The sequence below is a fragment of the Diplotaxodon limnothrissa genome, linkage group LG11, assembly GCF_057381915.1.
Source record: "Diplotaxodon limnothrissa isolate DT_005_m linkage group LG11, D_limnothrissa_male_GT1.1, whole genome shotgun sequence".
NCBI classification, from domain to species: Eukaryota; Metazoa; Chordata; class Actinopteri; order Cichliformes; family Cichlidae; genus Diplotaxodon; species Diplotaxodon limnothrissa.
Genome location: NC_140606.1, coordinates 39,594,295 through 39,617,764, shown reverse-complemented (window position 1 = coordinate 39,617,764; position 23,470 = coordinate 39,594,295). Strand labels below are relative to the sequence as shown.

Below are 23,470 nucleotides of genomic sequence, written 5' to 3'. Positions count from 1 at the left end.
AGACCTCCGAATAACTACATCACTCAGATCAGTTTACACAGCTCCGCCCTTCATCAGGGTGGAGCTCAAGCTTCAATCTAATAACTGAAGACAGGTGGAGGCACTCCATCAACCCTCAGCCTGAAACATCACAGTTTTCACAGCTGATTAGCACACACTCACAAGTCACTGTTGATACACGCACACACACACATGCACACGCACACATGCACGCACAAACACACACACACACATGCACACGCACACACACACATGCACACGCACACACACACATGCACGCACACACACCTTCTGTGACCTCGCTGTATTGACTGCACTTTCGGCAGCAGCCACAAAATTGATTTTCCAGGATTGATAAACCCAAACGACCGGTCTGAACCGCGGCGCTGCGCCGCACTGATGAAGACCGCGCTCAACTTCACCCGAACCTGCCTCAGCCCGTCCGCACGCAGCTGGTCAGCGACTCCAGAACCACAAAAAAAGAACTGTTACAAAACTTTTCAAAAACAGCGGTTTGAGTTAAAAATATTGAAGCTCTGAATATTATCAGTGAAGAAAAGTTATGAATCTTAAAGAGCAAATCTACGTTTTAAAATACACGCGGACGAACAGAGAGCCGTCTAAATCACAGACGTCACATGACTTTTCTTTGAGAAGAAAGCAGTAAATTTACAGAGCGAGCCAATCGTGAATATTCTCAGGGAATTAAAAACATTCATGAGGAAATCAAAAAAATCTTTCAAGTATAAAATCACAAGAAAGACAAAACCTTTAAAGTCACAAAAAAAGTGATTTGTCACCAGACACAAAGGTCCACACTTCCATCTAACCAATCACGTCAGTTATTCACACCACACCAGCCGAGGACGTTTTGCTTTCAGTTTCCTGCTGTGTGGGCGGAACGGTTTTTACTATAGAACCGGTGTTGCGACCGGTTCTATAGTAAAAATAATAAAAATAGATCCTAACAAAGGAAGCAATCACACCACCAGCTGGGTGCGGAGTAGGGCTGAACGATTATGGAAAATAATCTAATTGCGATTTTTTGCCCCAATATTACGATTGCGATGCGATATGCGATTATTTTTTAAGGTCTTTGTCTTCTGTATTATTAAACAAAGACAAGCAATACATCATATAGTATGGCCAATACTATATTACATTAATTTTAAACTGTTCTTTCCTGGAAGACAGACCTCTGTTATGATGACATGAGGTGATGCATGAATTGATGACTGACATTTTTATTTAACTTCTTCAATCACAACAGTATATTTGAACATACACAATAGTTTATTTTTAGCTTACAAACATCTGAGCATAAAGTGCTGACAAGGAACCCTGGTGTAAACATTAAAATGAAAGTCAGTACAATGTGCAGATTGCAGAAATATACATAAACAAAATCAGTGGCTTTACCACACTCAGTTTTTCGACATCTGTGAACTACTAGACTGTCATTCAATTAAAAAATAATATTAAATAAATAAAACTAATAAATAAAAAATACACACATCTTACTGATCTCTGCAGTCAGTAACATTACACATAAAGTGCAAACATAATAGCAATTGTATAAACACACACACAAACACGCCTTTAAAGTTTAAAGGCGTGAAATTGGACGGTCTAGTTCTGATTAGCGTCACCGCTGTCTCGGTGGAGTTTAATAAACTCGGCCGTCTGCTTCTTGCTATCTAAAATATAACCAGACACTGGTGTAAATTCTCGACTGTCTCATACTTCTGTTTAATAAGTTTTCTGTTTGACGTTTAGTCAGCTGTGTGAAAACCAAGGAGGAACCCACCCGGGGGATTAATAAAGTTTTATTTTATCTAATCTAATAACTTTAATCTCAGCCAAACCGATTTACTCACGAACAAACAAAACACTGAAAAAAGCCCAACAATAACATTTTTAGGTTGTCTAAGTGACTTATATATTACGTTTAACCCGAGCAGCGAAACTCCGCGGTGATCTGAAAATGATGTGCCGGGAGTTGTGCCGTTCTCGGCCGCATCAGTGACCCTCGAGCTCCCGGCTAGCTGTCGAGCTGGTGGGTAGCAGACGCCTCTGAAAACGTCGAAGCACTTTTGCAAATATGGGATATCTTGATAAACCGAGCAGATATTTGATGTTTACACAGCTACTTTCTCGCCTGAAAATATGTTAAAAGTTTATTTTGTGACCCAGAAAGATTAGTATGAGTAATTTTAAAACTTAGTAGCGGCCGCCATTGTTGGAAACTGGAGTTTGGCTGGGCCGCGCTATGAATTCTGGGATATGGTAGTAATTTGGACAGCCTTCGGCGCGTCGCTGTGACGTAATCGGTCTACAAATGCGGCCTCAGGAGGATGCAGCCCATGAATTGTATAATATAATCGCAGTATAATCGCAGCCTTTGCGGTTAGAAAATTGCACTTGATCATGTCGCGATATTATCGCAAATGCGATATATCGTTCAGCCCTAGTGCGGAGCATCATTCCAGTGTCCTGACGCATCAAAGCTGTGCGTGGATGTTTTAGCGGGTATGACAGGTATGTGCAAAGGCAAATTAACACAATAACTCCAAAGAACCAAGAGAGACGGTGAAGACACGATCAGAGGGGCGGCTGTTTTATTACTTCATTATTTACTGGTGCTGTATCAGGCTAATGCATGTATTCTCCTGCAGCCTCATAACTACAGTCACATAAACACGCTGCCATTTTTAGGCTCCATTATTTTATTTGACCTGAAATATTTTTTTTATTGACTCTGCGATATTAAATTATGCTACTTATTACTTAATTATGTTTCAGCAACATTAAATTTAAAAACTGTACTTTTGAGTTAAATATATATTTATAATTTTAATAAATGACAAATTAAAAAAAGCATGAACATTTTTTTGTATCGAAAAAATTTCGAACCGTGACACCAAAGTATTGAACCGAAATATGTGTGTGTGTGTGTGTGTAATATATATATATATATATATATATATATATATATATATATATATATATATATATATATATATATATATGCAATGATACTTGTATGGATATTGAACCGTTCGATACAGTGCTTTCGGTTCGGTACGCATATGTATCGAACAATACAACATTTTTAATTTATTTTATCAACTTTCCTTCTGACGATGCTGTCTGTGTTGAGCGCTCAGTGGATCTGCGCTCGACAGTGCAGCCTAGGCGGAGTAGTCGAACGCAGATTCACTGAGCACAGCGCAAGCTAGCAGACAGAAGCTAAGCTCTCCTTGCAACATGGCAAATTGAACCTCCCCCACCCTCATTCAGATCTGGCGTTTGGAACTATTTTGGTTTTCATGTGACGTATGACCCTGAAGGTAAGCGAGTCATGGACTAAAGTAAAACAGTATGTTGGATGTGCCATGCAATGCTCAATTACATGGGTGGGAGCTAGTGTGTTAGCGCAGTTAGCTCGTTAACGTGTTGGCCATCCAGCCCCACGCACGGGGCGATCTGCGGTAACTCGTTAACGGAGATTTGCCGTGTTGTGGTTAAGGTCATTTCAACGAGATTAACCTGAAAGCACTAGTGGGAACACAACGAATATGACTGCACATTTACACCGACAGCATCCTAGTGCAAAGACAAGTGGAAGCATTTCTCTGTAATAAACTCTCTTTTCCAAAGATGAGTGATTCCTCAATCAGATACGGGGCTCGCAATATCGCTAGCCCCACGTCCTGGGGCTAGCGATTTTTTCAGTCGGGCTACCAAAATCTATCTCTTCCCTGCCCGTCGGGCTATTGTAGGAAGGAAAAATATATGTCAATGCTTTTGCATTCTTTCAGAAATGTAGCTGGGTAATTATGTCATTGGCATCAGTGAGCCACTGTCAATATGTGACATATTGCAATCGCGTTTGAATTTGCGCTTGTTTTTTTGCTTTCACTTTGCAATCGTGCAAACTGTGTATAGAGAGCGACAGCACTGATCTGTGAGTGACGATAATTTGCGCACCAATTCCTCTGACATCGTCTTATCAATCGGTGTTGCGACCGGTTCTATAGTAAAAATAATAAAAATAGATCCTAACAAAGGAAGCAATCACACCACCAGCTGGGTGCGGAGCATCATTCCAGTGTCCTGACGCATCAAAGCTGTGCGTGGATGTTTTAGCGGGTATGACAGGTATGTGCAAAGGCAAATTAACACAATAACTCCAAAGAACCAAGAGAGACGGTGAAGACACGATCAGAGGGGCGGCTGTTTTATTACTTCATTATTTACTGGTGCTGTATCAGGCTAATGCATGTATTCTCCTGCAGCCTCATAACTACAGTCACATAAACACGCTGCCATTTTTAGGCTCCATTATTTTATTTGACCTGAAATATTTTTTTTTTATTGACTCTGCGATATTAAATTATGTTACTTATTTATAACTGTTAATAGCCTTTAACAGACATAATTATTTTTCCCGAGGGTCTGAGAGGTTTTATTTTCTGACGTTATTAAAATATTTTACTTTATTACACATTAACTTGAACTCAACTGCCGCTGTCTGGGTGTCATTCCCCGCACACAGACACACATTATAACCCACAGTCATCCTGTCAGGATGACATTTTCGTAAGTTTTTGATATTTCCATACTCGACAAATAACCCAGGTTTGTGCTCTGGGATTATTATAGTTTATTATATGTATATAATAATTTATTGTACTGGCATTTGGTTTTATTTACCTTTATATTTATTAACAGTAAGACCCGTGTTATTTTATTCCATCTCCGTAATAAGCCTAACCTGAATCGGCCATGGCACGCCTGTACTCTGATAACGAGCGCGGAGCTCTCGCAGTGTTAGCCTGGCTTAGCCTGCTAGCTGCCCCGCCGGTGAGCTCACGGTGTCCCGGGGACGGCGGACCTGGACGCTGGAAGCCTCGGACACTCACGACGAACTCAACAGCACCGACTGCCGCTGCCTGGGTCTCATTCTCCGCCATGTCAGCTCCAAGGGGCTAACTTACGTCAGATTCCCCGGTGACAGCTACAGGCTAACAGACGCTATCAGCGCTCCTCTCCCGGAGACAAACTAAGCAAACAAACCCGACGCCGGGCTGCTGTCAGCTGCTACGGACAGTTACTGAATTCCGGAGGGTTTCATTGCGGGAACCGTATTTGATTCATGGGCTCGGAGGTGGGTTTAATGGCATTATGAGCCGCCATCACGACGGAAAAGTGAAAATTTGTAAAACTTACCAGCAGCTCCCGTTTCTTCTGCATCTTCCGTGAAATCCCGGAGCGGAGCGTCTTCTTCCGACAGAGGAGCGTCCACCATGCCGCACTCACGGGCTCTGCTCCGCGCTTCCGGACACCCTTTCAAAATAAGACCGGCAGCGGAAATGGGCGGTCCTCTGACGGATCTTTCAACAACCGAGGTGTTACTGCTTTCAATAAAAAGTAAACATCAGCAGCGAAATAAAATCATAAACGCGGAGGCTGCAAACAGGCGGAGCGGGGAGGCCTAAACCACTTATTATATCAAAATAAAAGATACAAATAAAAATATATCGACTAAAGCAGCTACACCAGCTCCTGCACTGAAACTTAATAAATTATTATTATTAATTATAAATTAATTTTTTATTCTAATGAAGCTGCGCTGCAATTTTTCAAGCATTTTCTGAATTTGCTTATTTCATAAGTATTACACCTCAGCGTGTGCCTGTTGTATACTTGTTTTTATACGGTTTTAAGTATAAAACAGGTAAGATGAGAATTGACTAATGGCGAAGTAGTGCTGTTTTTTAAGGGCAGTGTTTGAAAAAGCGCTTTTCATACCCACCTGGGCAGACAGGTTAGCCATAACGCCGCTACTGGCTGGCTTTTATTTTGAATACACAGTCACCTCACTTCCTGTTAGGTTTCAGATGACTTAGCTCACCGTGCCAGAAAGTTCCTCTGGTCAAAACACAGATCCTGTGTGCTGCAGCACATGACTCACTACCACCAAATACTACAAGTACTACAACTACTACTATTTTATATACTGTTGTTTGTTTGTTTGTTTGTTAATTAGTTAGTTAGTTTATTTGCTTGTTTTATTCAATTTTAAATCATGCTTTTTATTTGTTCTTGTTTCTAATGTCTCTGTAAAGCACTTTGAATCACCTTGTTGTTGAATTGTGCTATACAAATAAACTTGCCTTGCCTTGCCTTGCCTTACTACTACGTCATGTCATATAATTTATCTTATAACGGATATCAGTACTACCTGTAACTATTGTTAAACTCATGGACTGAACATACACACCCCCACAATGGACAACTGTACCCTCAAACACACAATAATAACATGGAGTGAACCACCACTCACAACCACTAGCACTTTATATAGCCTCTGTAGAAACTATCTACACCCTCACTTATCTTAACTGCACTACTGTATAGCTCTGTGTAAATAATCATTCTGTACATTCGATAATCTTTAATCCTACAACTGTTTACAACTTGCATAGTTCCCATTTCTGTATAGCTGTATATCTCAGATTCTGTAAAGTTATTTATTTCATATTCTGTATAGTTTTTCATATTTATATCCTGTTCATAGCCTGTACATAGCTTGTACTCACTACAGCCTGTACATACTTAGTTATAGAATATTCACAACATACTTCATACCGTGTACATTATAACATACCATAATAGACCCATTTCTGTAATATACTTACATATCTATACTATTGCTAATATATATTGTAATATATCTATATCACTAAAGCACTTCTGGATGGATGCAAACTGCATTTCGTTGCCCTGTACCTGTGCATGTGCAATGACAATAAAGTTGAATTCTATTCTATTCTATTCTAACTATTGCTGATACTTATATTTCATTGCTAAATTTATTATTACATGTGTTTTTATATTTGTCCATAATGGACATTATTTATTTAAAATGATTTATTTCAGGGAAGTTAAATGTCACCGTTATTACTGTCCCCCCGCCGGAACTGTCCAAATTCAGAGGCTGCATCCACCTGAGGACCCTGAGCGAGGAGTCTGAGTGGGCCGGGTCCTTTAATAAAGTTTTATTGAATCTAATCTAATAACTTTAATCTCAGCCAAACCGATTTACTCAGGAACAAATAAAACACTGAAAAAAAATCAAACAATAACATGTTTAAGTTATCTAAGTGACTTATATATCATGTTTAACCTGAGTAGACCGCTGGGAGTTCGCTGTTATCGCTGGCTCAGATATTTGCAGCTACATTCTCGCCTGAAAATATGCTAAAAGTTTATTTTGCGACTCAGAACGAGTAATATTAAAACTTAAAAATTAAATTAAAAGTAGCTGCCGCCATTGTTGGAAACTGGAATTGGCTGGGCCACGCTATGAATTCTGGGATATGTTTTTTTTTTGTTGTCCGGGTGGAAAATCAGGAGATTTTCGGGAGGGGCACTGAAATTCTGGCTTCTCCCGGAATAATCGGGAGGGTTGGCCTGTATACACCCACCTCCTCTATGGGATCTAGGGCAGTGTCCAGGACAGAGCTGGCCCTCATTAACAGTCTATTAAGCTGTTTCCTGTCCGTTTGCCCAGCAGACAACCCCCATACAAGATAGTGTTAGTGATGTCCCACACACCCCAAAAGGCCTCAGCCTGCCAGCAGATGGAGCGACTTTGGCTGTTCTCGAGTGTCAGCGTTATCCGACCAGTCCAGCTTATTGTTCAGTTGAACATGGAGGTATTTGTCCCTGTCCACCCTCGATGTCCAAACCGTGGATGGGTGGTGGTTTCCTCCAGAAGTCGACCACCATCTCCTTCATCTTACTGGTGTTGATGTGCAGACTCACAGTCCTGAAGCCTCTGTGATCTGCTGGTGAGGGAACCGACTGTCCATGCAGTCAGGTGACTCCAGGTGACTGAATTAAAGGCACTGAAGAAGTCTAAAAACATGACCCTCACAGTGCTTCCAGTTGTCTCCGGGTGTGACAGTGAGCTGCACTCATTATTTTAATATTTTATAGGACATTACAGTTAATTCTTGCTATAAATATTGTTCATAATGGTTATTCTAAGACAGGACTGGTTTAACTGGCAATTTACTGTCTGTATAACACACTAATTAACAGCTAATGAATCACTAAGGAACCCTGAATAATGGCTCTCTCACTCACTCACTCTCACATATAGAGATCGACAGACCACGTGACTTTCGTCCATTGCACTGTGGGTATGAGTGGCAACAAAATCAAAACCCTGCATCAAGCGCTAGTATTTCCAGCACCGGTAATCATTAATTCTTCAGTTTTAATCCCTACTTGCATTTTATTTGCCCCAAAAATAGTTCTGTACAAAATGACGGAGAACTCTGCAGCTCCGTACGAAGACAGACGTGACGAAAAGGCAACATAAAGTAGGAGGAACAAATCAAAGGGGTGGAAGGGTCAGACCCGCACGAGCACAGAGTGGAGTAAGGATGTCAGCCTGCTGCCCAACTGTCATCACGCACATATTTATTATTATATGGTCCTAAGTGTGAGTGCACACACTCACAACATGTTTAGTAACTTCAGATCCTGCAACAAGCCCAGGTCCAGTTTACTTTGGTGATTTGGACGATTCCATCTCACAGCATTATTGTTTCATTCTATTATAGAATCTTACAAGATACTCCATCCTGCTTTACTAGCTGCTTCGGTGAAAAACAAATCAACAATGCAAAAACCCCAAAAAGAAAACAACATACTGGAAAACAGTTATTCATCACTTGCTTCAGTACAACCCTTCGACACATATATGCAGACGTTTCATGGCTGTTTTGATCTCGCTCTCTCTCATCACCGATCAGATCTGGCTGTGGTAGCAGCTTTAAACTCGGTCTGACCCAGGCTGATGGAGGGGCCCAGCCTGGATCACATCCCAGCATTTTGTTGGCTGGTTTTCCTACAAAACACAACAAACATTAGCCTGCAAAGCCACCGTGAACAAAGCAGCATAGCAACGAATTCAATTCAAATTAAGACTTATTTGTAACCTACATCAACAATTATGATAAATGACAGCAGACTGACCTCTGTGGGAATGCTTGGAGCAGACTAACCTGTGAGCTGGAGTGCTCTGGGACGTTATATTTGCTCTTTGAATGGCTGCAATCCAGGCCATCCGTCGGCTCTTCGTTACCTCGGAAACGTGGCTGAACAATTTCTCTTCCACGACGTAATCCGATAACAACCGATCTCTTTACCCGTCGGCTTCCTGTGGCTGTCATGCGACCGGCTATTGCAGTTAATAATACAACAGCTTCTTGACATTCTTTGTGTTTCTTTTTATCGCTGTGTGACTGTTTTCACGTGAAAGCCTGCGCGCGCTAGTACCGCTTGCCACTCGTTCCCAGAATCCTTTGCGGTTTTACCCCTGAATGACGTCACATTTTCAATCAGTTACCCAAACATCCGACAAACAGGGTATTAAAGAGATTTCCTTTAAGTGATTCATAAGTTTTACCCTACCAAACAATATTTGTCCAAATTTATGGCTGAAATAAATGTACATTGTACCTTCTGTCAAGAGCAACCTGAAACAGTTTCTCATCTGTTTTGGTCATGTGAGTAAATTTACATGTAAATTCTGGAAGGATTTCCACAAGTTTATTACTGACTCTGTTCTCCCTAATCTTCAACTATACTATAAGGATGTTATCTTTGGCTATTATACTTTTAAAGACAAGGACAATGATGCTTTCTTCTTTATAAATTTGGTTTTATTTTTGGCAAAATTTCATATACACAAAAGCAAAGTCCTCGGCAGAAAGCCTGAACTTCTTGTATTAAAATGGAACTTGCACAATATATAAGGACAATCTCCTCATCAAAAAACACGAAGGCTCTCAAGACTGTTAACATCTGTAACTGATTGAAACTGCTAACTTGATTTTGGCTCTTGCAAATTTCTGTTTATTTATGTTCCCCTTAATTTATTTTATTTTTTGTACTCACTTTTGTCTCACTGTCCTTGTCCCTCTCTCTGTTCCTCATTGTACTACCACAATGTCATCTTTTATGTGATTCCTGTTTTACTTGACTGTATGTCTAAAATGTGATAAATAAAGTTTTTAAAAAAATCCGACAAACAGGGTCTGGGAGATGTTTTGGTGGAGGTCATGACCTGGCTCAATGATTTAGGAAATGTCTGATTGAAAGCAACACTTTATTGCTCACCTTTTCATCATTTATAAATAAACATAATTATAAGAAGACTCTCAGGTAACCTCACAGGTATGTTTGGACTGTGGGAGGAACCCACAGGAACAGGCAGAACACGGAAACTCCGCACAGACAGAGCCAGCCGGATTCAAACCCCGGACCTTGGACCCGGACCCCGGATCTCTGTGAGTAACGCGCTGCTCCACCGCGCAGACCTGTCAGTGAGCCGACACGGATAATTGAATCGACAGAGAGCCTCACACGCTGCTATACGATCTTTGGAACTACCGCGGTTAGTGCTTAAGGATGCTTCCGGTTCCGCTGTAACCCGGAAACACAATAACAGCTGGAAACAGCGGATCGATTAGCTGAGCGAGTCCGGCTGGTTTGTTGTTTATCCTCGGTTATCTGAGCACGGTGGGTCGGTACTGCGGTGGCAGGAGGAGAGCCGACATGAAGACCCGGATTGGCGGATCAGCCTGAAGCCTGTTCCCGTTAGCAGCCTTTAGCATTAGTGCTACGGCTAGCGCTGCTAGCACGCTGAAGCTAATAGCAGCAGTAGCTGTGGTCCAGTGAGAGCGAACGGCTGCAGGTTTGTCTGCTTTTTACCGTGTACTTCCCTCAGAGAGATGCTAACTGTTAGCCTCCGAGTGTTTTAGTGTGTTTGTGGTCTCACAGCCGGTTTCACTCCGAGCTCTGGAAGCTGATGTTCCTCTGGGTCAGGCCGGTGTCCCAGCTTAACTTGTTGGATCCGTTTACATCTTCCAGATTAAAGATCTCCAGCTCGTGCAAATGTATACACGCATTATTTCCAGACTACAGCGAAATTATTTGTAATTAAAAACAGAGATTAGAAAGTCTAACGCCTGGTCTCGTGTCTCTGTGTTTCTGTAACGTAAATAACGAGCGGACATTTTCCTCACACACCACCGATCAGCTCCACGGACACTCCAGTTTACACGCCTGTTCGCCCGTCGGCGGTTTAATACCTGCCCACGTTACCTAGCGATGTCACAGTTTAACGTGGGCAGATACGTGTCGTCCTCACAACAATCTGTAGGAAATGAGCAGATGTAGCTCGTGTTTCTACCGTCATGGTTTAAAGATGGCAAACAGAGGAGGGAGGATGGACGCCGAGCAGCAGAGCCCGAGACTCCTGCACAGAGACATTAAACACCACAGCAGCACAATGAAACCCAACATCACACCGACAGCTGACGTCTGATATATTTACATGGAAAACTACAGATTGACAGCCTGTTTGACCCTGACCACACCCTCCAAATAAAACCTACAAGAACTAAAAATATTTGCAGGCACATACTCGAGGGTCAAACACATTTTTCATTCTCAAACCTTCTATTCAGTAAGGCAGCAGAGACTCTCCCCCTAAGCAGCTTCTGGATCAGTCACGTTTCATGCAAAGCTCGTCCCCAAAGGCTGATATGGAGCAGGAGGCCAACGAAAGAAACCCGGAAAACACGACATAGCCGAGCTGGGCCCTGAAGTAAAGACATGTCCACACAGGCGCTCTGTGATCTTCAGAACTCCAGAATTCAAAATCCTGCTCCTCACATACAAGGTCTTAAATAATCAGGCCCCATCTTATCTTAATGACCTTGTAGTACCATATCACCCTATTAGAGCACTTCGCTCTCGCTCTGCAGGCCTACTTGTTGTTCCTAGAGTATTTAAAAGTAGAATGGGAGGCAGAGCCTTCAGTTTTCAGGCCCCTCTTCTGTGGAACCAGCTTCCAGTTTGGATTCAGGAGACAGACACTATCTCTACTTTCAAGATTAGGCTTCAAACTTTCCTTTTTGCTAAAGCATATAGTTAGGGCTGGACCAGGTGACCCTGAATCCTCCCTTAGTTATGCTGCAATAGACGTAGGCTGCTGGGGGATTCCCATGATGCACTGGGTGTTTCTTCTTCACTCACTATGTGCGTGTACACCTCTCCTTCTGTTTGTCTTTCTGCAGCGCAGCTTCGAGGCACGATGGGGAACCAGCTAGCGGGCATCGCCCCCTCTCAGATCCTGTCCGTGGACAGCTACTTCTCCGACATCGTCGATCACGAGTACGATAAGAGCCTGGGCAGCACGCGCTTCTTCAAGGTGGCCCGGGCCAAACATCGCGAGGGCCTGGTGGTGGTGAAGGTCTTCGCCATCCAGGACCCGTCGCTGCCGCTGACGAGCCACAAGCAGGAGCTGGAGGAGCTGAAGATTCGCCTGCACTCCTGCCAGAACTGCCTGCCTTTCCAGAAAACCTCTCTCACCGAGAAGGCCGCCATCTTGTTCCGCCAGTACGTTCGGGACAACCTGTACGACCGCATCAGCACGCGGCCGTTCCTTAACAACGTGGAGAAGCGCTGGCTCGCCTTCCAGATCCTCAACGCCGTCGACCAGGCTCATAAGGCTGGCGTGCGTCACGGGGACATCAAGACAGAGAACGTGATGGTGACCAGCTGGAACTGGGTGCTGCTCACCGACTTTGCCAGCTTCAAGCCCACCTACCTGCCCGAAGACAACCCCGCCGACTTCAACTACTTCTTCGACACGTCTAGGAGGAGGACGTGCTACATCGCCCCCGAGAGGTTCGTAGATGGAAGCATGTTTACCACGGAGAGCGACCAGAACACGCCGCTGGTGGACCTGACCAACAACAACCAGAGGAGCCGAGGGGAGCTGAAGCAGGCCATGGACATCTTCTCTGCAGGTACGGAGGCGTTGCTGCAAGCTTCCATCACACTTCCGGTGATAATGTTTGTGTGCTTCTGCACTCAGAGGAACGCCAGACCTCATCTGTGTGTGTGTGTGTTTTCAGGCTGTGTGATCGCTGAGCTGTTCACAGAGGGCGTCCCGCTCTTCGATCTGTCCCAGCTGCTGGCGTATCGTAAAGGACACTTCCAGACGGAGCAGGTCCTCATGAAGATCGAGGACCGCAGCGTCAGAGAGCTGGTACTGATTTATGACCCGGCTGGTAATTCAGCACAGAGCAGCTGAAGATGAGCTGTTGTGACTTCAGGCTGACAAATGTTAGAGTCTCACTCTTTGATCAATCAGGTTATTCTGGACTTGCATTAAAAAACTCTGAGGTGCTGCCTTTTGTGGAATTTTCCACCAACAGGAAAAGTCTTTAAAACCTGGGCAGGTGAAAGAGCCAGGAATCTTTTTTCAATTGAACTTTATTTACACGGCGCGAAATCACAACAACAGTCGCCTCAAAGCGCTTTATATTGTAAGATAGACCCTACAATCCTACATACAGAGAAAAGCCCAACAATCACATGACCCCCTGTGAGCAGCACTTTGGAGACAGTGGGAAGGAAAAACTCCCTTTGAACAGGAAGAAACCTCCAACAGAACCAGGCTCAGGGTGTGTGTGTGTGTGTGTTGGAAGCAGGATGTGGTGCAGGTGTGTTATATTCTGAAATGTTTCGGTGTTATAATAAAAAGACGTTTGGCCAAAAACAAACAGGAAGTTACAAGAACCGCTCTTAAGGAAGGAAACGGCGTCTGAGCGCTGCGGCTCGGCCCTCCGCAAGTCCTGACAAAGTAAAAATAAATGTTTCATCAAATGGAAGCGTTTACTTCCCGGTCGAGCTGAGGTCGTGTGGAGCTCTTACTTGGTCTTACTTTGAAGGCGGCGAGTGCAGCGCCCACAGCGAGGTCTTTACCGGTGTGTGTGTGTGTGCTTCCTGTCAGGTGGCCCAGATGGTGCAGCGGGAGCCCGAGAAGCGGCTGACGGCAGAGGAGTATCTGAAGCAGCAGCGAGGCAAAGCGTTCCCGGACATCTTCTACACCTTCCTGCAGCCGTACATGGCGCAGTTCGCCAAAGAGACGTTCCAGTCGGCGGACGAGCGCGTGCTCATCATCCGCAAAGACCTCGACAACATCCTGCACAACCTGCACGGAGGTCACGCGTCTTTGAGGGTGAAACTTGGAGAGGGTGAAAGTCTGCTGCTGCCGAAACCTGACTGTTGTTGTTTGTTTCCCCTCAGGCTCCGCCTCCTCTTCGCCCCAGGATGGCAGCGATGGCGTGACGAGCTCCCGTGAGGAGCAGGGCCTCGTCGTGCTCGTCTCCGTCATCACTTCCTGCCTCCAGACGCTGCACTGCTGCGACTCCAAGCTCGCCGCGCTGGAGCTCGTCCTCCACCTGGCCCCCCGGCTCAGCGTGGACGTCCTGCTGGACCGCATCACGCCGTACCTGCTGCACTTCTGCAACGACCCCATGCCCCGCGTGCGCGCCCAGGCCGTGCGGACGCTGGCCAAGGTTCTGGCGCTGGTGAAGGAGGTCCCGAGGAACGATGTGAACATCTACCCCGAGTACATCCTGCCGGGCATTGCCCATCTCGCCCAGGACGACGCTACCATCGTCAGGCTGGCGTACGCAGGTCAGTGACTCAGAAACGCCGCAGACGCACGCCGCGCAGGTTTAGATCGTTGACACCTTCTTTGTCCTCTCAGAAAACATCGCCCACCTGGCCGAGAGCGCGCTGCGCTTCCTGGAGCTGGTCCAGGAAAACAACGTGAACACGGAGCAGGACCTGAGCAGTGAGGACGCGGAGGAAGCGCTCCACCCCAACGAAAACTACGACTCAGGTATGCCCCGCCCTCGGTGCTGTTTATAAATGCGTCGCTGTGCGTCCATGTGACGAGCTCGCTGTATGTGTGCTGTGCAGAGCTGCAAGCGCTGCACGAGATGGTGCAGCAGAAGGTGGTGACGCTGCTCAGCGACTCGGAGAACATCGTCAAGCAGTCGCTGATGGAGAACGGCATCACGTGCCTGTGCGTCTTCTTCGGCCGGCAGAAAGCCAATGACGTCCTGCTGTCCCACATGATCACCTTCCTCAACGACAAGAACGACTGGCACCTGCGGGGCGCCTTCTTCGACAGCATCGTGGGTAAGCGCGCCAAACTTAACAGCAGCGCCCTCTGTGGTCAGAAGCGGGAACTGCAGCTGGTGTGCTGTGAGGTTAGCTACCAGCAGCAGCTAAAGACGAGTATAGTTCTCTTCCATCACAGTTTACAGGCTTTAGAGGCCAGTGTTTGGAGGCTGGAGTGAAGCAGACGTAGAAGCTCCTCAGTCTCGACGCCACAAACATCTTCTGGCTGGAAGAGTAATATTCTCAGCCGCTGAGACAGATCGTTTAGGATACCTGTGCGCGTTTCTGCTTCTCTGCCTCGTTGAACTGATGTAGACTCGGTGACATCGCCATAGAAGTCCAATCAGTTTTTCAATTCTGAGGAGTCAAAAGCTTCAAGTTCTCCGGAAAAACACAAACAAACAAACAAACAAAGGAGAGCATAAACATTAACTCATGATCCGAGGTCATAAAGACATCTTTGAATGTAAATGTAAGGACGTGGAAGAGAAGGTGATGCTAAAGAGGGCGGGGCAAACAACTAACAGGGGGAGGAAGTGAAACTGATGAATACAAAATAAAGCAGGAAATAAGAAACGCTCTCTCTCCCTGTGTGTGCCTGCAGGCGTGGCGGCGTACGTCGGCTGGCAGAGTTCGTCCATCCTGAAGCCGCTGCTGCAGCAGGGTCTGAGCGACACCGAGGAGTTCGTCATCTACAAAGCCCTGAACGCGCTCACCTGCATGTGCCAGCTGGGTCTGCTGCAGAAACCGCACCTCTACGAGTTCGTCGGCGACATCGGTAAGCGAGTCTCAGGAGCTGTTTCCCTCCAGCGGCTTTCGCGTGTTTTAGCCGTGGACGTGATGTCACTAAACCCGGTCTGTCTCCTTCCACCTGCCATAGCTCCGTTCCTGTGTCACCCCAACCTGTGGATCCGTTACGGCGCCGTGGGCTTCATCACCGTAGTCGCACAGCACCTCAACGTCGCCGACGTCTACTGCAAGCTGATGCCCCACCTCAACCCCTTCATCACCCAGCCCATCATCCAGGTGAGTCCGCGCCACCGTCGTCACGCTCGCGCCTCCTGCGTCGTCCTCACTTCATCCGTCTTCATCTCCCCGCAGATCGATAAGGAGCTTGTTCTGCTCAGTGTCCTGAAGGAGCCCGTGAGTCGCTCCATCTTCGACTACGCCCTGCGCTCCAAAGACATCGCCACGCTCTTCAGACACCTGCTCCTGCGCCAGAAGAAGCGCGCGGGCACCATCCCAGAATGCCCCACGCCCGATGACCCGGCCATCGCCCAGCTCCTCAAGAAGCTGCTCTCACAGGTGAGAACACGTTTTATGGGCTCCGCCTCACTGCTGCCTCTGCTGGATGCTACAGGAACTGCAGGCTGTGCTTGCTGCGCCATGATGTTTCTCTGCAGCAATGCTGGCTGCAGTCACAAGGGGGCAGCAACACACAGCTTTTAGCCTGTTGTTTACACACACACAAATTTGCACTCACATTTTAATTGCATGCTTTTAGTCACTTTATACAATCTATCACGAGCATGCTCAGTGAGAGGCCAGCACGAGATCTGACAGGTTAATGAATTAAACACATTTAGCAACAAGAAAACGACGAGCAGCGTTTAGCCTCCTGCACGGCTCCGCCCTCGCTCAGCTTCATGCATGAAACCTGCACGTTCTTCACTGACATGAGGCCGAGGCTTTTCATGTCGTGGTTTCTCTGAAGATAAAGGATTTGTTTGTCCAGCTGATTTGAAAGCTAAATTCTTCTGCGGCTGTCGGTGTTTGTTCCTGACTGGATGTGGTCGACCTTCTCGACACAGTTAAACACATTTCGCCTCTGATCAGTTCCTGTTACTGGAAAGGAGGAAACAGAGATGATGATTAATCATGTGGACGGCAGAAGTTCAAACTGAGGAATCCAGAGGTTTATCACCTCGTCAGTGTGAGGAGTGTAGATAAGGATAAGTCTGCTGAGTCTCAGAGCTCCTCCTGCGTGATCATGATCAGTTCCTCTGGCGTCCAGCAGAGGCAGCAGCGACTCAGTCCCCATAGACTCCCGTGTTAAAATGAACACGCTTACAGCCTGACTGATCGTTTCCACCTTCATAATAAGTGAATGAGCCTTTCTGCTCACAGCAGAGACGAGTGGAGGGAGACGATGTGCTTTAACTCCTCCCACCTCATTTTATTCACACGACTTGTTGACAGCAAATGATCACCGCCGTGCGGACTCTGTTCTCAGGGCATGACCGAGGCCGAGGAGGACAAGCTGCTGGCGCTCAAAGACTTCATGCTGAAATCCAACAAGGCCAAAGCCAACATGGGCGAGCAGAGCCACGCGGGGGAGGCGGGCCAGACCGGCGTCATCGACCTGGCCACGCTCGGCATCACCGGCCGCCAAGTGGACCTGATCAAACCCAAAGCTGAGGGCGAGGACAAGCGAGGTAACCCACATCCCATCCACACAGCGAGTTTCACATACACATATGAAAGTTGGTACACAGTTGTAACGTGCTAACATGGACCAAAAAATCCACCGGACCCACGTCCCAAACCTGCAGGAAGTCGGCCATTTTTAATTAAAAATGCCCTTCTGGTGCGGATTCGACCATTTCCAGGTGTCACACTTTTGCAGACTCCTCCTCGGGATTTATTGGATCAACTTGGTATGGGGTCACTCTACACTGCACGCCTGGGCCATGTTAAATCGAGGAGCTTTAGAGTTTTCGTCGTGGAGCGTGTCCGCGGCACCACAGCCAATGTTCGACACTGTGAGGCTTCGCTGTGGTTAAGCTGAGTCGGTCTTAGGTAGGGCTGGGTATCGAAGAATCCATTCTGATCCACAAGGTCCTGATTCGATTTGAATCGGGGACATTTTGCCTCAGACAGCCAAAAATGTTATAACTCTGATCGTTTATCAGCACGTATCCATGTATAAGACAAAGCTGACGCTGTGAGGCTCCATCAGAGGTGTGAGCATCACCGCAGACGTCTTTGTGTCAAAGTAACTGAGGATAAAACATGAAGCAGGTTCTCCTGTTCTGGCTTTTTATAGCAGAGAAGCTTCAAACTCTTCTGCAGTCGATCAAAGACTGAAGCAACCTGATGCTGCTGAAGTGAAGCAGAGTCACAGAGGTTCGATCACAGCTGAGCAATCACTGAAGTCTAAATGTCTTCAGTCTGAACAGAGGTGAGGCTTTCTGCTCGGAAGGCAGTTAAATGTAAAAAACCAGCAGCTGACAGGCTGTAAACAGCTGTAGACTTGTGTGTAATAAACAAGCGAAAAATGCAGAAAACAGAGATTCAGACGGGAAACTGTTGCTGAGAGAGAGAGAGCTGTGCATGAAGTGTGATTTTATCCTGGTGGAAGCAAAACAGCAAAAGTCAGAGTGAGTCCATGACGATGTTTATGTGAAGCGTAGTTTGGATCTTCTTTTGCTGCTGGTTCGGTCAATAATGTTTGGAGAGACATCAAACTAACAGCTTCAGAATCGGTGCAAAAAGGGTGTAAACACAAAGCTCGACCCGCCGACACATTGGAATCAGCGAGCTGTCGGCTTTCAGCCCCGACCGTGTCCGTGCCGTCGGGTGAGAAAGGCGACGTCTCACTGATTCTGATGCGTCGGCGCTGTGTGTTTACGTCTTTGTGCAGAAGCCTGTTCCTGCTCTCATTCACTGTTTTGGTGGTTGTTGAAAATTTGTGAGATTGAACTTGAGATTCTGGCGTTTCGGGCAAAATAAATTTATATTTAAAAATCTATTCAGGATTTTAATGAATCGATATCACGTTATCCAAGCCAGAATCGATTTTAATCAGAACATCGATATTCAAAACCCAGCCCTGGTCTTAGAGGCGGGTAAGCCCCTCCCACATTTTTTACAGTTTCACAGCTGAGTGACATGAAACTGAACTGAACTTCAGTGTTGTTGTTTTGTTTGTGCTTCATTGCACTTTCCTGTTCCTGCAGCTGGTCTGCTGATCAGGCCGTAAACACGACCCACTGCTGCCTCTGCTGGACGTTAGGGGAACTGCAGGGTTTCAGCTCTGATGCTTATTGTTTTGTCGAGTGTTTCCATGTGTCTGTTGTGATGTCTCTTGTGGGGTATGTAAAAGGTCCCGCTGCTTTGAAACAATCCTGTTCCAGATGTTTTTGTGTAATTCCGCCACAGTAATCGGCTCCATCTGCAGCCACACATGTGAGAGCAGCAGATTGTTGAAGAAAGACGCTCTCTGGTCTGTCTCATTAATCACTTTGGCTTTGTGATCAGAGAGCGGCCGACAGATTCACTGCATCTAATTAAAGCCCTCCAAAATAAAAGTATCTCATCTCGACGAGCACATGAAGAATTATTCGAACTTCATGTGCTCGTCACACTTTCTTTGTGTGACATTTGTTTCGCCTTCTCCTCGGATTTAGTTTCACCGATTGTGGAAGCTGCTTCATCTGAGCTCGTGGTTAACGTCCTGTTTGCATGTCTGTCCCACAGCCAGGAAGCACACCAAGCAGGACTCCACCATGAACGAGGAGTGGAAGAGCATGTTTGGATCTCAGGAGCCGCCCTCCAGCCAGCCCGCCACGGTAACGCCACCCGACATTCGTACGCTGCTGTGCCGGGTCCCATTTAGTCTGAGAGCAGATGTGCACGACTATTCTCAGAGTTTAGAGGCTGCAGGTACAGAGGGGCGGGTCTAAAAGCATCAGGGACATTTGTAGTTTGACTGCTCACCAGACAACACTCAAAACAATGCATTGTGGGTAAACTTTCTGGGTTCTTCATCACACCTGCAGCTGTGTCGTCATCATATTCTAACGTAATTGTGTGTCAGTGCTGTGGAGGAGGAACCATCGTTAGATTTCATCTTCAGTGGGAGGAAACCTGCTCGACTAAGGTTTCACGCCTTCCTTTCGCGCGCCCCGGGGCATGATGGGAGATAATTCTGTGGTTCTGGTTCCTTTCAGTCGCTAAACTTGGGTTTGGGTCCTGTTCGCAGGCCGCCGACGGGCCGGGGAGTCAGATCAGGAAGAGCACCGCGGCTCTGGCGGTGCCCGTGCTGCAGTCGGTGGCAAGCGGCCCCGCCTATCAGCGACGCCTCAACACGTGCAAGGCCGAGCTTCAGCAGCTGGTGCAGCAGAAGAGGGAGCAGTGCAGTGCCGAGCGCATGGCCAAGCAGATGATGGAGAGCGCTGAGTGGGAGAGCCGACCTCCTCCTCCAGGTAAGCGCCACCGCACTCGCAGCGGACCTCGGGCGGGGCGCGGGCGAGCTCACACCTCACACAGCTGTGACTGTTTCAGGGTGGCATCCGAAAGGCCTGCTGGTCGCCCACCTGCACGAACACAAAGCTGCCGTGAACCGCATCCGAGTCTCCGACGAGCACTCCATCTTCGCCACGGCTTCCAACGACGGTACTGTCAAAGTGTGGGACAGCCAGAAGATGGAGGGAAAGACCACGACCACCAGGTGAGGCCCTCAGGTGTGCCTGCCCCGCATGCAGAAGCGGCGCCGCGGAGTCACTCACCCTCACCGTGTCTCCGCAGGTCTGTGTTGACGTACTCTCGCATCGGCGGCCACGTGAAGACGCTGACCTTCTGTCAGGGCTCGCACTATTTAGCCGTGGCCTCGGATAATGGATCCATCCAGCTGCTCGCCGTCGAAGCCAACAAACCGCCAAAATCCCCCAAAGTGCAGCCGTTCCAGAGCAGGTAACAGAAACCCGACGACACAGTTCAAGATAGCCGTGTTTGAGATGAGCACCAGGATATCTGACAGGAAGTCGGTCTGTGCTCTTTCAGGTCTCTGGACCTGCAGGAGGACGGCTGCACGGTCGACATCCACCACTTCAACTCCGGCGCCCAGTCGGTGCTGGCGTACGCCACCGTCAATGGCTCGCTGGTCGGCTGGGACCTCCGCTCCAACTCCAACGCCTGGACGCTGCGCCACGACCTCCGCCTCGGACTCATCACGTCCTTTGCCGTGGACATGCACCAGTGCTGGCTCTGCCTCGGTCCGTGTGTCCTCACATGAAATCTGTTTGTGGTGGCGGAAAAACGGTTTTAACAAAGACGTGCGTCCAGGTGTCGCACGAAACATTCACGTCTCTGTGTTTCCTGCAGGTACGAGCAGCGGCACCATGGCCTGCTGGGATATGCGGTTCCAGCTGCCCATCTCAAACCACTCCCACCCTGCCCGAGCACGAATCAGACGGCTGCTGATGCACCCGCTCTACCAGTCGTCTGTCATCGCAGGTCAGCTGAGTCGCCTCAGAGTTCGTTTCTGTTAAAGTCTCCACAGAGTCATAAGTGTGTGTGTGTGTGTGTGTGTCTGCAGCTGTGCAGGGGAACAATGAGGTGTCCATGTGGGACATGGAGACCGGAGACCGCAAATTCACCCTGTGGGCGAGCTCGGCACCCCCACTCTCTGAGATGCAGGTGAGTGTGTGTGTGTGTGTGTGCGTGTGTGCGCGTGTGCGTGTGTGTGTGTGTGTGTAAGTCACTGAGGTGTGTGTTTGTGTGTCTGCAGCCGTCCCCACACAGCATTAACGGGATCTACTGCAGTCCTGCTGACGGGAACCCTCTGCTGCTCACAGCCGGCTCTGACATGAGGATCAGGTGTGACCCACAGAGAAACATCCACACAAACACTCCACCTCACAGTTCTCTGCATCGTTAGCTCACAGGTGGAGTCCACGGATCGCTGACGTCGCCGAGCGAGCGGTGCCCAGCTCACACAGACTGGTTGGCTGAGGTTAGCTCGCTGTAGCTGGTAGCACATCGTTCACCTGTGTTAGCAGGAAAGCTAACATTAGCTAAGATTAGCCAGACTCACTCAGTGAAGCTCAACAGGAAGTTCTGGTTCTGGCTGGGTTGTATTTCACCCTCCACAGTTACAAAGCTCCGTCCTGGCAGGAAGTCGTAGTCATGGAGAGATGATGTCGTAGCTGTGCAGCTGACACCGCTGGGTCATCGGGTCAGCTGACGCTCAGGTGTAAGCGCCGCTCTGTGGCCCACAGAACATCAAACATGGCAGCAGGACGAGCTCGCGGCTCTGTTCGTTTAACAGTTTCTCTGAGCGACCGTTGACCTCTGCTGACCTCCATTCAGGTTCTGGGACCTGGCGTATCCGGAAAGGTCGTACATTGTGGCGGGCGGAGCCAACGACTCGCTGCACTGCCCGTCTGTCCTCTACAGCCGCAAGATCATCGAAGGGACCGAGGTCGTACAGGTATGCACATGCACGCACGCACATGCACACACGCACACACTCTTCCTGCTTTCACCTTTGAACACTGCCGTCTCTGCAGGAGATCCACAGCAAACAGAAAAGCGGCGTGGTGGAGGACTCGCCCCGCCGCGGCCCGGAGTCCCTCCCCTTAGGTCACCACGACATCATCACGGACATCGCCACCTTCCAGACCACGCAGGGCTTCATTGTCACCTCGTCCAGAGACGGCATCGTCAAAGTCTGGAAATGAGGGCCCCCGATGACATCACAGCACACGCACGCAGGGAGGCGTGTGTTTATGGACACACGCTCCTGTTCCCCATGAACACGGTTACATCATCATCACGAGACGTGGTTCAAACAGGAAGTGAAATGCTCTGCTGTAGACTCTGAGCCCTGACGACTAGTTTGTGCTTTTCATGTCCGTCAGTGTCAGGTGACAGGAAGTGCAGGTGTGCAGCTGATCTCGCTCCTGCCGGATGAACACGCCATTTTTCACTCTGAAGTCTTGTTGCCTGGATACGAAGGAAACCTGATTTTTAGAACCACGATTGATAGCTGCGCTGATGATTTAGGGAAGTAAATCTGTTGAGTTGCATTATGGGACATGTAGTCTTGTTTTGATTCATCTTTAGTTCAGTTTTCCATGTGCAGGTGTAATTCAGCTTCTTTAAATCGGAGCGTCAGCGACGCCTCCAGCTGAGCTCCACGTTGTTCCTGCAGAGCCCACCAGGGGTCCCCATCCACAACTTGGGAACTGCTGTTGAGCCCGTGTGACGTTCTTCTGGCTTCATTTGAAAGTGCTTTATTAACAAAAGGACTGCGTACATCAGGAGCACAGATTAGTCACCTGAGGTAAACTTCCTGTCTCGTTGTGATGATTCACCTGAACGCTGCTCAGAAGCATCGAACACTGTCAGAGCTCCACAAACCAGCAGAATCTGTGTGTGTGAAAATAAAACCATGTATGAAACGATGCTTTACGGTCTGAAGCAAACTGAGTGAGACCTGAGAACTCTGTGTGCACATGCACCTGTCCAGACGTCTTTGTGGGGACCAAAGTGCCACATCGAAGGTGTTATTTAGACTCACAGTGTGGTTTTAGTGTCAGGCTTATAGTTAGGCTCAGGGTTAGAAGCATTATGTCAATTACATGTCCCGACTAAGATATGAAGACGAGAATCTGTG

At 47.5% G+C, this 23,470-nt stretch overlaps 2 protein-coding genes across 2 annotated transcripts in view; one reads left to right on the top strand and one right to left on the bottom strand.

Annotated features, from left to right (window-relative positions):
• atp2c1 (ATPase secretory pathway Ca2+ transporting 1) overlaps positions 1-5,314 on the bottom strand; it is a 29,032-nt gene extending 23,718 nt beyond the window's left edge. The window contains exon 1 of the mRNA XM_085366741.1: positions 5,233-5,314. Within this exon, the coding sequence (XP_085222867.1) occupies positions 5,233-5,256 (24 nt within the window). The 5' untranslated portion in view covers positions 5,257-5,314. The remainder of the gene's footprint in view (positions 1-5,232) is intronic.
• Positions 5,315-10,526: 5,212 nt separating this feature from the next.
• Positions 10,527-23,439, top strand: pik3r4 (phosphoinositide-3-kinase, regulatory subunit 4). The gene is made up of 21 exons (XM_085366740.1): positions 10,527-10,777; positions 12,165-12,899; positions 13,008-13,141; positions 13,889-14,099; positions 14,185-14,577; positions 14,651-14,785; positions 14,866-15,087; positions 15,674-15,847; positions 15,950-16,095; positions 16,171-16,374; positions 17,303-17,504; positions 19,549-19,640; positions 20,054-20,276; positions 20,356-20,521; positions 20,599-20,763; positions 20,854-21,065; positions 21,175-21,306; positions 21,389-21,489; positions 21,581-21,669; positions 22,162-22,282; positions 22,362-23,439. Exons 2-21 carry the CDS (start codon positions 12,182-12,184, stop codon positions 22,530-22,532), a joined length of 4,011 nt encoding a protein of 1,336 aa, XP_085222866.1. The 5' UTR covers positions 10,527-10,777; positions 12,165-12,181; the 3' UTR covers positions 22,533-23,439.
• Positions 23,440-23,470: the final 31 nt, after the last annotated feature.